We start from the raw sequence: 16,965 nt of genomic DNA on the forward strand, positions 1-16,965 counted from the left end.
GTAAAATCTCGCTACGAAAAGTCATAATAAGAATAAAACCGGACGGACCACCCGGCATCGGACCACTAGGCACCGGACACGACAACGGCAAACCAAGCCCAGTCGACCCTGCAAGGTCCTCCTTACTAACATCTGGGGACTTGTGCCAAAATTGGGAGAGCTGTCCCACAGACTAGTCAAGCAACAGCCTGACATAGCCATACTCACAGAATCATACCTTTCAGCCAACGTCCCAGACTCTTCCATCACCATCCCTGGGTATGTCCTGTCCCACCAGCAGGACAGACCCACCAGAGGTGGTGGTACAGTGATATACAGTCAGGAGGGAGTGGCCCTGGGAGTCCTCAACATTGACTCCGGACCCCATGAAATCTCATGGCATCAGGTCAAACATGGGCAAGGAAACCTCCTGCTGATTACCACCTACCGTCCTCCCTCAGCTGATGAATCAGTCCTCCTCCATGTTGAGCACCACTTGGAGGAAGCACTGAGGGTAGCAAGGGCACAGAATGTACTCTGGGTGGGGGACTTCAATGTCCATCACCAAAAGTGGCTCGGTAGCACCACTACTGGCTGAGTGCTGAAGGACATAGCTGCCAGACTGGGCCTGCGGCAGGTGGTGAGCGAACCAACACGAGGGAAAAACTTACTTGACCTCGTCCTCACCAATCTACCTGTCGCAAATGCATCTGTCCATGGCAGTATTGGTAGGAGTGAACACCGCACAGTCCTCGTGGAGATGAAGTCCCGTCTTCGCACTGAGGACACCATCCAACGTGTTGTGTGGCACTACCACCGTGCTAAATGGGATAGATTCAGAACAGATCTAGCAGCTCAAAACTGGGCATCCATGAGGCGCTGTGGGCCATCAGCAGCAGAATTGTATTCCAGCACAATCTGTAACCTCATGGCCCGGCATATTCCTCACTCTACCATTATCAACAAGCCAGGGGATCGACCCTGGTTCAATGAGGAGTGTAGAAGAGCATGCCAGGAGCAGCACCAGGCATACCTAAAAATGAGGTACCAACCTGGTGAAGCTACAACTCAGGACTACATGCATGCTAAACAGCGGAAGCAACATGCTATAGACAGAGCTAAGTGATTCCACAACCAACGGATCAGATCAAAGCTCTGCAGTCCTGCCACATCCAGTCGTGAATGGTGGTGGACAATTAAACAACTAACGGGAGGCGGAGGCTCGGCAAACATCCCCATCCTCAATGATGGCGGAGTCCAGCTCGTGACTGCAAAAGACAAGGCTGAAGCGTTTGCAACCATCTTCAGCCAGAAGTGCCGAGTGGATGATCCATCTCGGCCTCCACGTGATTCACTCCACATGATATCAAGAAGTGGCTGAGTGCACTGGATACAGCAAAGGCTATGGGCCCCAACAACATGCCAGCTGTAGTGCTGAAGACTTGTGCTCCAGAACGAGCTGCGCCTCCAGCCAAGCTGTTCCAGTACAGTTACAACACTGGCATCGACCCGACAATGTGGAAAATTGCCCAGGTATGTCCTGTCCACAAAAAGCAGGACAAATCCAATCCGGCCAATTACCGCCCGATCAGTCTACTCTCAATCATCAGCAAAGTGATGGAAGGTGTCGTCGACAGTGCTATCAAGCGGCACTTACTCACCAATAACCTGCTCACCGATGCTCAGTTTCGGTTCCGCCAGGACCACTCGGCTCCAGACCTCATTACAGCCTTGGTCCAAACATGGACAAAAGAGCTGAATTCCAGAGGTGAGGTGAGAGTGACTGCCCTTGACATCAAGGCAGCATTTGACCGAGTGTGGCACCAAGGAGCCCTAGTAAAATTGAAGTCAATGGGAATCAGGGGGAAAACTCTCCAGTGGCTGGAGTCATACCGAGCACGAAGGAAGATGGTAGTGGTTGTTGGAGGCTAATCATCTCAGCCCCAGGACATTGCTGCAGGAGTTCCTCAGGGCAGTGTCCGAGGCCCAACCATCTTCAGCTGCTTCATCAATGACCTTCCCTCCATCATAAGGTCAGAAATGGGGATGTTTGCTGATGACTGCACAGTGTTCAGTTCCATTCGCAACCCCTCAAATAATGAAGCAGTCTGAGCCCACATGCAGCAAGACCTGGACAACATCCAGGCTTGGGCTGATAAGTGGCAAGTAACATTCGCGCCAGATAAGTGCCAGGCAATGACCATCTCCAACAAGAGAGAGTCTAACCACCTCCCCTTGACATTCAACGACATTACCATCGCCGAATCCCCCACCATCAACATCCTGGGGGTCACCATTGACCAGAAACTTAACTGGACCAGCCATATAAATACTGTGGCTATGAGAGCAGGTCAGAGGCTGAGTATTCTGCAGCGAGTGACTCACCTCCTGACTCCCCAAAGCCTTTCCACCATCTGCAAGGCACAAGTCAGGAGCGTGATGGAATACTCTCCACTTGCTTGGATGAGTGCAGCTCCAACAACACTCAAGAAGCTCGACACCATCCAAGATAAAGCAGCCCGCTTGATTGGCACCCCATCCACCACCCTAAACATTCACTCCCTTCACCACCGGCGCACAGTGGCTGCAGTGTGTACCATCCACAGGATGCACTGCAGCAACTCGCCAAGGCTTCTTCGACAGCACCTCCCAAACCCGCGACCTCTACCACCTAGAAGGACAAGAGCAGCAGGCACATGGGAATAACACCACCTGCACGTTCCCCTCCAAGTCACACACCATCCCGACTTGGAAATATATCGCCGTTCCTTCATTGTCGCTGGGTCAAAATCCTGGAACTCCCTTCCTAACAGCACTGTGGGAGAACCTTCACCACACGGACTGCAGCGGTTCAAGAAGACGGCTCACCACCACCTTCTCGAGGGCAATTAGGGATGGGCAATAAATGCTGGCCTCGCCAGCGACGCCCACATCCTGTGAACGAATAAAAAAAAATGTCATAGAAACTAAAATCCATACGTGCCAACCCAGAAAACTAGCAAAAAGCTGACCAACAGCTTCATAAAAGCTGACAAAGCCACTAAAAACTGGACAACTCAAAAACAGACCTGACATGTGAAAACTAGTAATTACATGAGACTTGTAACTTAAACAGACTGTATATAATACATCCTTTCACTTATATTGAAGGAATAAAAAAACTTGTAAGCCTGAAAGGGAAATGCAAATGTTGAAGGCACAAAATTGGTGGTGCATTTCTAGGAGTGATCCAAGTAATGCTTCTCCACCAAACAAAAATTGAACCATTATATTAAATTGGGGATCGGGTGGGAAAGTGGAGTTGAGGTCGAAGATCAGCCATGATCACATTGAATGGCGGAGCAGGCTCGAGGGGCTATATGGCCTACTCCTGCTCCTATTTCTTATTTTCTTAAAAATGATGTGTTCTGGTTAATTTTAAGCACTTTTATACCGCACAATTAATAGATCTTTAATTTACAAATAGGGAAAACAAAGCAACATTTGGATTCTCAACTGACCCACACTTCCCCAAAGATTACCTCAACATTCAAAGTCTAACATCCAATGCCACTCTAGACCCAGTTCACAGAGGTATTGCTCCCCATCCAACTCCCACCCTTTGACAATGACCCTCTCACGGTTAATGCTGGAGCTCTTTCCACCCCCCTCCTTCAACAATTCAAGTTGGCACTCCAACACCACCCCCCCCCCCCCACCCCTTCAGAGTTCATGCTGGCACTCTCCCTCCCCACTCCCTTTCAGTTAATGCTGTTATTCCCCTTCCTCTCCCACTCCAACACACCAACAATAGCTACTTCCCTCTTTCTCTCCACCCTCCCCCCCCACCCAAGTGCTTGTCCAACTTCTGCCTCTTTCATTCTCCTCGTCATCTATTTCCGTTTCCTCTATTGCCATTCAGTTACTTTCCCCTTCATTGCCATCACTTTCCTCCTTTTCTCCCTGTATAACTCACAAATGATGCACTATTATTACGTCTACCCCCTTTCCATTTGCAGCTCCACTTGAAGCTTGCGCTGCCTTGTGTTTATTCAACCTAAGGAGGAAACCATCTTGTTACTGTACACATTTCCTTCTTGGCAGTCCGTAACAAGTATAAATTAGCATGCCAACAGAGTGCTGATGTATGAAAGTCAAGTAAATAGTGGATTAATATTAATTGATGTGAAACAGCACTTCGCACTAGCAAACAAAGCAACTGAAGGCACAAAGTATACTTAGTGGAAATGGCTACTATTTCAGTGTAAATACATTTTAATAGATGAGCTTACAATTAAAGTCAATTGAGCTGGGAGGATATGCTGAGCTCCTGGAATTAACTTGTGTATTCAATCGATCAGTTTCTTGTATCAAGTATTTTAAGCAAATTAAGTCAAACAATACATTTGTCATTAGCAATTCAGTGTTCCTATTGCACATAGATTTTCCACTGATTTAAGTAGTGTATTAGAATTATTGTTATGGAATGAATTATTTTAAGTAGTATCATTTGTGTTACTACCTAACAGAACTTCTTTCACCGTGAACCAAGTGCAGCCGCCTGCACCTCCTCAACCCAAGATTACAGCTCTAGCAATTTATTCCAAAGGGTTTATGTGCTCTGCGGGGCCTGCTGTTGTATATATGTTTGAAAAAGGAGAGGAGAAGGATACCTTCAAGAAAACCAGGGTGATTAGGGTGAGTTCCACATTAAATAAGACTGAAGCAATTAAATAACACTTGTCAAGATTGCTTGACAAATAATGCTTGTCAACAATTAGCTCCTGTGCTGATCAGATTTTGAGACAGCTTGAGCTGCTTATTCCAGTGGGAACTAAATTTTAGAAATCAACAATGTAAATTTGAAATGGAAATATAAGATGCCCGTTTATAGTAGCCATGATTAGATACAGATATACAATGACAACAATTTCAGGTTGGCAGGTTGTAACTAGTGGGACACTGCAAGGATTAGTGCTGGGGCCTCAGCAGTTTACAATATATATCAATAACATAGATGAAGGGACGGGGTGTGATGTATGCAAGTTTGCTGGTGATACAAAGCCAGGTGGGAAAGTAAGCTGTGGGGAGGATGCAAAGAAGCTGAAAAGGGATGTAGACAGGTTAAGTGAGTGGGCGAGAAGGTGGCAGATGGAGTATAACATGGAGAAATGTGAAATTATCCACTTTGGTAGGAAGAATAGAAAAGCAGAATATTTTTTAAAAGACTAAGAAATGTTGGTATTCAGAGGGACTTGGATGTCCTTCTACACGAATCACACAATTAACATGCAGATACAGCAAGCAATTAGGAAGGCAAATGGTACGTTAGCCTTTATTGCAAGGGGGTTGGAGTATAAGGGCTCGATTTTACCAGCGGGTTCCAGGTGCATTCCCAGCGGGGGGGCGTCGAAAATCGCGATATCCAGGTGCGTCACCGGATCGCGCCTCGATCCCGCCCACTTCCGGGTTCCACGCTGACGTGCGGGGGTGCGTGCGCAGCCCCCGCTGGTGGGAATCCCGCAGGCAATTAAAGCCAGCGGGATGCCACTTGAGTGTATTTACCTTGCTTGTTGAGGTCATTAAATGACCTGATTCAGCTGTCTTAATAGGAAGTGTGGGATTTTACCTTCAACCGAGACTGTTTCACACACTGGGGGAAACAGTCTCACTCCAACCGGACGTGTTGCAGCCAGCAGCCTGTGGCAGCTGCCAAGGTGCACTCCACAGTGGGGGGGAGAGCCCTCACCCACGCAGGAGGCCACCGCGTCACATAGGGCAACCCCTGCCCTCCACCACCCCCCTCCAAGCCAGAGGAAACACCGACGTGAAACCGCAGCCCCAGTGCGAGGAAACACCTACCTACCCTGCACAACCCCTCAGACCAACACCTGCCAGATGGGTGGTGCGTTGACATCCTCGGAGGACCAACAGCATGACCAGCCCCAGCAGCCTCGCAGTCCACGCCGTCCGCCTCAGCGACGTGGAGCCCCCCAACACGGTGCTGTGGCACACCCACCTGCACAGCAGGAGGGCGGGCAACCGCAGAGAGAGATGCGTCGCAGGAGGCACTAACCTCCGCACAGGGTCTACAGACCGAGGCTCAGCTTCATGGACCTCTCCGAGGAGCAGTGCATACGGCGGCTCAGAGTCAATCGCCAGGTAGTCGCCGACATCTGCAGCCTCCTTAACGACGAGCTGCTCCCGGATGGACCAAGCAGCATCTTCTTACCCGTCGCCGTCAAAGTCACCACTGCCCTCAGCTTCTTCGCATCCGGATCCTTCCAGGGTGCCACCGGGGACATCACCGGGGTCTGTCAGTCGTCTGCACACAAGTGCATAAGGCATGTCACCGATGGGTTGTTCCACAGGGCCTCGCACTACATCAACTTCGCCATGGACGAGCGCAGCCAGATGGAGAGGGCGGTTGGATTCCATGCCATGGCTGGCTTCCCACGGGTACAGGGTGTAATCGACTGCACCCACATCGCAATACGGGCACCTCCACATGAACCAGGGCTGTTCATCAACAGGAAGGGGTATCACTCCATGAACGCGCAGCTCATCTGTGACCACCGCCAGAGATTCCTACACGTGTGCGCCAGATACCCCGGCAGCTGCCACGATGCCTTCGTCCTCAGGGAGTCCACCGTCCCGCCCCTCTTCCACGCACCCAACACCGGCAACGGCTGGCTCCTCGGCGACAAGGGGTATCCCCCACACACGTGGCTCATGACACCTCTGAGGAACCCCATCACCGAGCCGGAGCGTCGGTACAATGACAGCCACACTGCTACCAGGTCTACAATTGAGCAGACCATAGGGCTGCTCAAGATGCGCTTCAGGTGCCTTGATCGTTCTGGGGGAGCGCTCCAATACACACCATTCAGAGTGGGACGAATCATAGTTGTCTGCTGTGCCCTGCACAACATGGCCCAACAGAGAGGGGTGCCGCTGGAGGAGGCCCCATCCACACCCGCCACCCACATTGAGGACGGCGATGAGGACGAGGAGGTGGAGGTGGAGGTGGAGGTGGAGGAGGAGGAGGAGGAGGTGGAGGTGGAGGAGGAGGAGGAGGAGGAGGACGCGCCAGAGGATGATGTACGACCCATGCGCCGAACACCGGCTCACCGGGATGCTCGCCGGGCCAGGGAGGCACTCATATGTCAACGGTTCTCCTAGAGTCAGACAGTGCGAGGCGTTCGCATCTCCTCACCTGCACATGCGAGGGGCCATACCAGCCCCCTCCACTGAAGAGTGTTGCCAGTACTCCTGCACCCACAGCAGTGTGCCCAATGGGCGGCAGCAGGTGTTCGCCGTCATGATGGGCTGCACGGAACGCACCTATTGCACAGGCCGCAGAAGAATGGACGAGAGGTGGCGGGAGTGGTGAGAATGATAGTGTTTAATATGTACATGGTGCAATACTATAAACAAAAAGTGTACAAATTAACAGACACCCTGGTGCATTCCCTTTGTGCCTATAACGCCTTTGGCTTTCGTTTCCGGGTACCCCTACGTGGTGCTACCCCTGTGGCTCCAGCAGAGGTAGTGGCAGGTTGCTCCTGTTCTTGCCCTGACCGGGTAGATGCTTTGGGCCGACGGCCCCTGGGTTTCGGTGCCCGTGAGGGCACCTCCACAGACTGCTCCTCCTGCACATGTGCAGGGGCAGACTCGGCCACCTGGAGAGGAGGCACCATTGTGGGTACTGGTTGAGAGGGGGGCAACGGGTGGGACGTGGGGGCACCTTGAGAAGCGTCCCCGCTTCCATGTTCCCGTTCACCATCATCCCTCTCGTGGCCTCGGCCCACATCACCCCTTCCACCCTGCTGGATGGCAGTTTGGATGGCATGTGTGAGGCCTTGCAAGGCCACCCCTAGTGTATCCGTCAGCCTGTTTATGGCAGCGGAATGTTGCTCACCCTGAATCCGTACAACCGTTGTCAGGGCCTGCACGGACTCGATGTGGAGCTGTGCGTGACGCTCGAGGGAGGCTAGCCTGTCCTCCACCGCAGACGCTCCCGCACCTACCTGCGACACTCTGTCGCCGGTACCCTCCTGTACCTGCGCCACCAATGCCCGCATGCAGGAGTTGGACTCCTCCATCACCTGCGCAATTGTGGACAATGCGCGCGGCACCTCTCCCAGTACCTCGGCGATTAGCTGGTGCCCCTCGACGACTCTCCTTTTGACTGGTGGCCCCCTGGGTTCAGCATCTGGGTCCGGCTGAGCAGAGCCTGGAGATGAGTGCTCCCACCGACGCGGACCCTCCGCGGCTGCCCCTGCCACCAGGGTCTGCTCATGCTCACACGTGCGCGGTGAATCACCAAGTGCAACCCCAACTAGTTGGCGAGGGGGACCCACCGAGGTGCGTGTCTCTGCGCTGGTGGATGGTTGGCTCATATGTGACGATGCACCCTCAGAGACCGGCATGTCCTCTGAGGAATCGCCCTCCTCGCACACAGCGCTCGCAGACTGCCCTGCAAGAGAACAGAGGGCACTATGAGGCATGTGCACAAACGTTACGGTGCGCCTGATGCCAGGTGATGATACGGTCACTCGTGATCATGAGTGTTGAGTGTCAGCTTTCCTTTACCGGCCGTTTCTGCAGCGCCAGACTCGCCATCCGCCACGGAGAGGCAATGTTGCGTGCCGGCGAGGTCGAGCGCCTCCACCTCTGCATCCGTCAGTTCGACCACGTGCGGCGGGCCCCCTCCAGTGCGGGCCCTTTCTCGGTTGTTATTGCATCTCTTCTCCTGTCAAGGCAAAACACAGATGCATGAGTGAGTGCATATTGCATAGTGAGACGTATCAAGCATCGGTGTGGGTGGGTTGAGCGTGGGGCAGATGGATGGGAGGATGCGTGTGCCACATGCCCATCCCATTGCATAGGGATTGGGGTGTGTGGTAGTGTTCGGGTGGGGACAGGAACGGTGGGTACTTGCGGGCACGGCGAGGATGGTGAGTGCGTGGCTGTGAGGATTGCTGCGGGAGCGCTGTGGTGGCTCTGCAGGAGGGGTTGTGATATGTTTGGCGTGATGGTGGGGACGGGTTGTGGGAGGGTGCGTTGGTGTACTCACCTTGCCGGACCTAGTGAGGTCATTGAACCGCTTGCGGCACTGCTCCCATGCCCTGGGGGTGTTGGCCCTGCTGCTGACCTCCGCCGCCACCTCTGCCCATGCCTTCCTGGTGACGGAGCTAGGGCACTTGCGTCCGTCTGCCGGGAACAGCGTGTCCCTCCTCCTCCTCACACCCTCCAGCAGCAGCTGCAGCGGGAGGTCGGAGAAGCGTGGCGCAGCCTTGCCCCTGGGTTGCGCCATCCTGTGTTGCCTCTTGCTTGCAGCTGGAGGGGCTTTGGGGGACTGGCCCTTTAAGTGGAGCTCCTCCATCGCGAAAACGGTAGTGCGCATGCGCAGCCCGCCGGCACGCAGCTAGGGAGCGGAGAACCCGGAAGCACGGCTTAATGTGATCAATTATCCCGCGATCGCGGGGGGGGCGCACTCAATTAGCCGTCCGCGTTTTCCACGCTCCCGAAGGACCACCCGCTGGGAACCCGCGGGCCTGCTAAAATCGGGCCCTAAGAGTAAGGAGGTCTTGCTGCAATTATACAGGACTCTGGTGAGACCACACCTGGAGTACTGTGTACAGTTTTGGCCTCCTTACTTGAGGAAGGATATATTTGCCTTAGAGGGGGTGCAACAAAGGTTCACTAGATTGATTCATTGGATGAGAGGGTTGTCCTTTGAGGAAAGATTGAGTAGAATAGAATAGAAGTCATAGAATAGAATGGTTACAGTAGAATGGGTCTATATTTTCTGGAGTATAGAAGAATGAGAGGTGATCTCATTGAAATGTATAAAATTCTTAGAGGGCTTGGCAGGATAGAAGCTGAGAGGCTGTTTCCCCTGGCTGGAGGGTTCAGAACTAGGAGTCATAGTCTTAGGATAAGGTGTCAGCCATTTAGGACTGAAATGAGGAAAAATGTCTTCATTCAGATGGTTGTGAATCTTTAGAATTCTCCACCCCAGAGGGCTGTGGATGTTCAGTCGTTGAATATATTCAAAACTGAGATCGATAGATTTTTGAACACTAAGGGAATCAAGGCATATGGGGATAGGGTGGGAAAGTGGAGTTAAGGTAGGAGATCAGCCATGATCTTACTGAATGGCGGAGCAGGCTCAAGGGACCGTATAGCCTGCTCCTGCTCCTATTTCTTATGTTCTTATACCATTGCCATTGTCACTTAAATCATACGGCAACAAGTTAGAAGTTTTTGTATCCATTCTAGTGAATATTTGAAACTCACTGTCTGAAAAATGATGCCAGTTTGAATTGAAGTATTTCATAATGCCATAAAGTCTTGTTTTTCGGTGATGCTCAATTAAAATCTATTTGCAAATATTTATCCTATCACATGACCATCAAAGTTCTGTGATTAGCCAATGATTATGTCATATCAATCTGTATAGAATACAAGAATCTGAAAGTAAATTACAAGATTGTAACCTAAGGGTGCAAATGATGTTCTCAACAGAGAAATACTGAACGTTTTATAAGCTCTGAAATTAGGCTACAGCCTTTAACCTACTCTTATTTTATACATGAGTTGTATTTAGAATTGAAGTTAACAGTTTTACCGTCTGAGACAGAAACCGGAGGGTATCTGGCTGTTTTGAGATTGGTCCACCATTGCCGTGCAATATCCAAATGATGTTGATGGAAAGCTGTTTCACTTATTTATGACATTAATAGTTCAAGTTTATTGGAAAATAATTTAAAGTAGATTACAGCTAAATTCAATACATGCTATTATAGTGAACTAGAAAAAGCAGGTAAGAATTCAACTGTTTTTATGTATATATAAATATGGTTTAATTTCAAAATCACAAATATTTCTAACCATCAAAAGAAGTGAAATATTTTATTTCTAAAAATGTCATTTCCAGAAGTTGCTAAAAGTTAGCTACCAGTCTTGGATCACTAAGTACAGTATAACTACACCTTAAGAATCTCAAATCTAGCTACTGAGAAATCCCTAAAGGTAGAGTTTCTGTTTGCCCCAAAAGAAGTGCACATACCCCACTTGCCTTGTTCCAGTGAGCTTAGGCATAGCTTGGCAACAGGTAAGGGTTAATGACTCAAGTGTGCCCAGAAATATTGCTGGACTTTAATTAGTTAAAAGTACACAGCATTGGTAAGTTTCTGGCTGCTTGTCCAAGTAGAAACACTCCTTTGGTTAGGACATTGACTTGCAAGGTTATTTGGAGCTAATTGGGAAAAGACCCAGCCCCCAGAGACAGATCTACCCCTCCAGGTCCCATTTAGTGAGGTAGGCTAGATGGACAGTCCTCAACAGTGCCATGGATCAGCTAGGCTCAGGTACTGGATTACTGACATTGCCACGGAAAGTAACTCAGTTCCCGTCTTCCAGCACCAGAAGCAAGTTTGACTCCCCAAAAGATCCCGTTTACCTCCTTCCATCTTTACCCTCCCCCAGCAGACACTAGAGGTGATGCTTCCCTTTACTTTCTTGATCAATGACATTTTAGATATTTTTTGGAACACGATTTAATTATGTAAGGTGTCACTTGTCACCCACTCTTCAACACCACCTTGTTGTCTGAAATCTTATTCTATGTTGCGCTTCAGATTCCGCAGGATCTGTACAGCACAGATCCAACCCAAGCAGAACAACAGGAGATTTTAACTCTATGTCTCAGCCCCTCAGAGGAGACCCTAATTGCGAGCACCAATAAGAACCAACTGTATAGCATCACATTATCTTCTGCTGAAATGAGTAAGGTAAGCACTGAGTGAGCAGCTCAAGAATAACGATAAGGTTAGCATACAATGAGCACTTAGCAATCTGAAATCTGCAGCACAAGATCAAGACTAAATTTAACATAAACCATGAGCCTTCGTTCAAGAGTTGCAAGATTGTATAATAATACCGCTATTCATTGACTTGATAGTTTTAGTATAGTTCAGAACTGGAATGTATTAATTTAATAATTTTAAACTTTAACCCAACAATAGTAATCCTGCTACATGATTCACATCCTGTTCTAATGGAAACCGCAGTGATGTTTGACTATATTTATTCTATTTATCTTCATATTTTAAAATATACTTTTGGGTCATTTTTAACAGGGTGACCTGGTACAGTTTGAAATTCTTTCTCAATCCTTCCACTCCAATGTAATCACGGGTCTGGATACCTGCATTCGAAAACCCCTCATTGCCACCAGCTCCATAGATCGATCTATACGTTTGTGGAACTATGAGACTAAGTATGGATATCACAATGCAGTTGTTTTAAATCTGCATAATAAGAAATAATGCTATGAGACTTAAAGTTTTTTTCTATGAATGGAGTAGATATTGCTAAATTATATTGAATTGTGACAACCCATGTTTTCTATTAAGCAGTTTGCAGGTCATTCAGCTCTTTAACTCCCTCTTTGGAACTTGAGGAACTATTATTTCTTCCTCTCCCCTTTTGTTTTCTATTTTTTCAACCTTACTAAGTTTTCAGTTCTGCTGAGGTGTATACACCTGAAACGTTAACTTATCTTTTCTCTTTACAGATGTTGTTTGACCTGCTGTGTATTTCTAGTATTTTCTACTTTTATTTCAGCTTCCTGCATTTGGAGATTTTTTCTCTTTTATAAGTAGATAATATAATAGTCAAGATTATGACTGATCATGTACTGCATACAAAGACATTGAGCACTCAAATAGTACTATTAATCTAGTTTACCAATTTCTTTGCTGCAATTAGAAGTCAGACCCACCAATTGAGATCTAATTGTGAGAACAATGTCCCAATGTAACAACATATTGGTGTATTAATATCTTGTGCTACAGCATGTTAGGATATAGGCTTTCACCTATGATCTTCTTCATAAGCTCTTATAAGTCTCCGCCTGGCTGTCTGTGAGAGATAGAGAATAAAAACAAAGCATTCATTCAAACAATAGAAAATTGGAGGGTGAGCCAATACAAGCCACTCATGCATCTTCTAACAGCTGGCTCAATAGGTGCATTGGCAAAAACCTGGGAACAGGTTGCTTCCTTGCTTCCGAAGCTGGTAAATAATCATGTTGCAGGTAACATGTCAATCATTTGCTCACCAGCTAGCATGACCCTACTACCAAACATATATTGGGCCAGATTTTGCTGCAAAAATAACGGTGAGGCTAACAGCGCTCACCTTTATTTATATGCAAATCCAACAGTAACTCCCAGCGACCACACATGCGCAGCTAAATGTGGAAATCAGGAAGTTTCTGTTAGAGATGTGATGCTCCTCCAAAAGCTGCGTGAAAACGACATCTCACCGGCTGACTCACCATTCAAATGAATTGAACAGTGCGAAGTTCCTGTACTGATGTCATAGATAGGGACTAAACTTGCCAGAAAAAGTTAAATCAAGTTATTTCAAGTTGAAGTATCCTTTTGATGGCGTGGTAAGTCTTAATTACTGCCAAACAATCTCTCTGGCACTGAAAATTAATTTTTACAAGTGTGGACTCTCATTCCTTCAGATTTTAATTATTGTTGGACATTTTTTTTAAATATATTTTTTTAACTTTTTCTTACTGTGTCTTTTATCTGTGTCACTTAATTCAATCTTTCTTACCCTCTATTTATTTTGCTTTCTATACCTGATTTGACATTGAACTCACTATTCTAACTTACACTTCCTGGTTCTGACTCTGCACTGTTATTAACGATATCAACTATATACAGTTGCTTGCCCTGATCACACAAGTCCCAGATGCCTTGTAGAGGGCGCCACATCATTTGGCTGTAACTTACCGTGCAAAAGCCCATAGACTTGCACCTGCCCATAGACTTTCTAACGAATGCCGTTTGTCACTTACTGCAAAATCAGCCCCTTTTCCTCCACTTTCTGGAGGAACTGTTCCCTCTGTGACACCCTGGTTCACTCTTCCACCATCTGTATTTCCAGCTGCCCTCTCCCTGGCACCTTCCCTATAAAATGCAGGAAATGCAACACCTGTCCATTTACCTCCTCCCGCACCATCAGTGAGGGACCTGATCTAGTATACTGTATTTACAGCTCATGGTGCAGTCTCCTCTACATTGAAGAAACCACATGCAGATTAGGTGCCCATTTTGCCAAACACCTCCATTCTGTCCACAAGTTTGATCCCAAGCTATCTGTGACTTGCCTCTTTAACTTCCTCTCCCATTCCTACTCTGACCTCTCTGTTGTTGTCCTTGTATACTGTTCCTATGAAACTCAATTCAAGTTTCAAGAACAATATCCCATCTTTCTCCGAAGCACCCTGCAGCCCCTGATCTGAACATTGACTTCAGTGACGTCAGACCTTGGTTATGTCTTCATTTTTAAATCTGTTTCAAGTTCATTCTTGAGCCCTAGGTTTTCCATGCTTTCCATCTCCCATTTTCTCACATCTCCCCTGGCCTCCGCCTTTCTTAACTATTTACACACCCTTTGTTTCTTTAAAGTCTTAATGTTCCTGTCCATTACTTGACTGAGGTGATGTGCTACATCAATCTACTCATAATTCCCCTCTGGCTTTGTATTTAAAAAAAAATATGTATTTTTTCCCCTCCCATTTTTCTGATGTGTATTAATATGCCAGTTCTGAAGAAGGGTCTGCACTCAAAACGTCTACGTGTCTGTTCTCCTCACAGATGCGGACTGACCTCCTGTGTTCTTCCAGCATTTTCTCTATTTATTTATGTATTCACTATTTTAGTCAGACGCACCACATTGTAATTGGAAATTGAAAGTAAACTGGGTTAATCACTTCAGGGATGGACATGACAATATGTGGAAGAGTCTTGCTATGCTCCTGTTAAATAGCTTCTGCGATAATGTATTAAATCAGTGTTCCTGCAAATATCTTTCTGAGAGAAGCAAAGAAAGGTGGGCCAAGTGAAAGAGAGACAAGGAGAACCTTTTTTTCTAGGATCTCTATATTGCTGGTGAATCTCTAGTACACTAGGGAATTAGGGATGGGCAATAAATGCCGGCCTCCCATGAACGAATACAAAAAAAGTACAGTACACAGGCAAAGTCTGACTTGAATTTGGAAATACTGGTATGGATTTGAACATTTGCTAAGGGTAGTTAATGATTAATTCTGTTCCCAAACACCCTTGTTGGGAAGTGATCAATTGTTGTGTTCCCAATAATTAGTGTTGAGCCGAAGATGGGTCGTCCATCTTTTTTGCCTCTCCCTTCATTATGCCTTATTTTTCATTGTTAGTGAAGCACTGCTCTTTTAAATGTTGCAGTATTTTAGTTGCATCCAGGGTTCACAAAAAAAGTTACTAATAAAAAATCAGCCACTGTTCTGTGATGCTGATCATGTACAGAGCATATCATGTACATCACCATGACAGCTCCTTCCAGTTTTCACAAGTGAAAACTGTTATTGCAAATGAACATTTTGAATAAAATATGCATTATTTGACATAAATAAACACTGAATTTAAATACTAAAATCCCTTGACTGGAAATTAGCTCTGGGTGAATATCCTCCCAATATTTTTTTAATTTATATTTATTGGTGGTTGTTCTGCTTACCTCCTAGTGTTTTGGAGCTTTATAAGGAGTTTCAGGAGGAGGCATACAGCGTTGCTGTGCACCCATCTGGCCTATATATTCTTGTTGGATTCTCTGACAAGCTACGGCTTATGAACCTTCTAATTGATGACATCCGAACCTTCAAAGAATTCACAATTCGAAGCTGTCGAGAGGTTGGTTGGTTAGCTGATGTTGCTGGAATAAAATATTATGGTATCACATAAGGGGAGTTCCATACAAACTATCTGTTTCCAGATTGTCTCTAATGTACATCACCATGACAGCTCCTTCTAGTTTTCACAGAAGTCCAAAATGTTATTGCAAATGAACATTTGAATGGAGACAGTATTTGAATAAAAAATGCATTTGTTTGAGATACACTGAATTTAAATACTAAAATCCCTTTACTGGAAATTAGCTCTGAATGAATACCCTCCCAGTATTTTTTTTAAAATTTACATTTATCGGTGGTTGTTCCTCACAGTTGAACACAGCAAGTAGAGTGGCTGAAAGACACTAGTAAAGACACAGCTATCTCCCTTTATAACTGGTGTCCGAGCTTTTTGCCTTCATGGCTGCCTAGTTGAATACCTTAGAGTCACAAAGGTCACATATAAAGTTTAAATCCATGACCCTATTAATTTGCCTTTTTCTCGAGTTAGTGATACCATCAAATCTTGGTGTTATCCAACAATGAGGTAACAGTGCTAAGAACAACCCTTTGCAAAATTCTAGACTCACAAAATTCAAACAGAACAAACCAGCGAATAAGAAATTTAAGCATTAAAATGATTGAGTTGCTTGAGCTTTGAAGGGCAGATCACCATGACTTGGGGGGGGGGGGGGTGCAGTTTGGACCCTCTTGCTTTATAACACGAGAGATTATGAGTAGTGCTATATATTCTTCATTGGATTTTGATCAAATTTTATGGTTATTTATAGTGAGAACAGAAATTTTATTGGTTTTTAGATTCAACGAATTCCATGTTTTCCTAGTGTACAGTTTAAATCAAAGCAGAACGTGATTCAAATCAATTGCATTGATATCTTATCCAGTAAAGAATAGATTTATTATAAATTTTCCTTTTTGAAAAAAGTGAGTTCCCCAAAACTAGTCACATTTTGAAGTATCTGTTTAAATTTTTATTGTAAAAAAAATCTACATTTTAATAAACTAGATGTTATCAATTTGGAAGTGTTTTGCATTTACAAGTGAAGATGATTATGCATCAATAAGAGAAATGGTCTTGCTTATTAATGTGTTTAAATTGTTTTTAAATAAATAAACACCAACAATATGAAATACCATGAAGGTTTTTAAAATGCATTGATTCAGATGAAGACATGCAAGACTTTTAGTATGGTGCGTCTTTCATCTTGTTGATTAGTGGATGAAATGATTGTTTGCATGGTTACAATGTG

General features: G+C 46.4%; 1 protein-coding gene across 1 annotated transcript in view; it reads left to right on the forward strand.

Moving 5' to 3' along the window:
• Positions 1–16,965, forward strand: part of cfap57 (cilia and flagella associated protein 57) — an 81,034-nt gene that overhangs the window by 16,085 nt on the left and 47,984 nt on the right. The window contains exons 4-7 of the mRNA XM_067989995.1: positions 4,488–4,656; positions 11,607–11,759; positions 12,108–12,247; positions 15,551–15,716. Coding sequence (XP_067846096.1) covers positions 4,488–4,656; positions 11,607–11,759; positions 12,108–12,247; positions 15,551–15,716 — 628 coding nt within the window. The remainder of the gene's footprint in view (positions 1–4,487; positions 4,657–11,606; positions 11,760–12,107; positions 12,248–15,550; positions 15,717–16,965) is intronic.

The sequence above is a fragment of the Heptranchias perlo genome, chromosome 9 (genome assembly GCF_035084215.1).
Source record: "Heptranchias perlo isolate sHepPer1 chromosome 9, sHepPer1.hap1, whole genome shotgun sequence".
NCBI lineage: Eukaryota > Metazoa > Chordata > Chondrichthyes > Hexanchiformes > Hexanchidae > Heptranchias > Heptranchias perlo.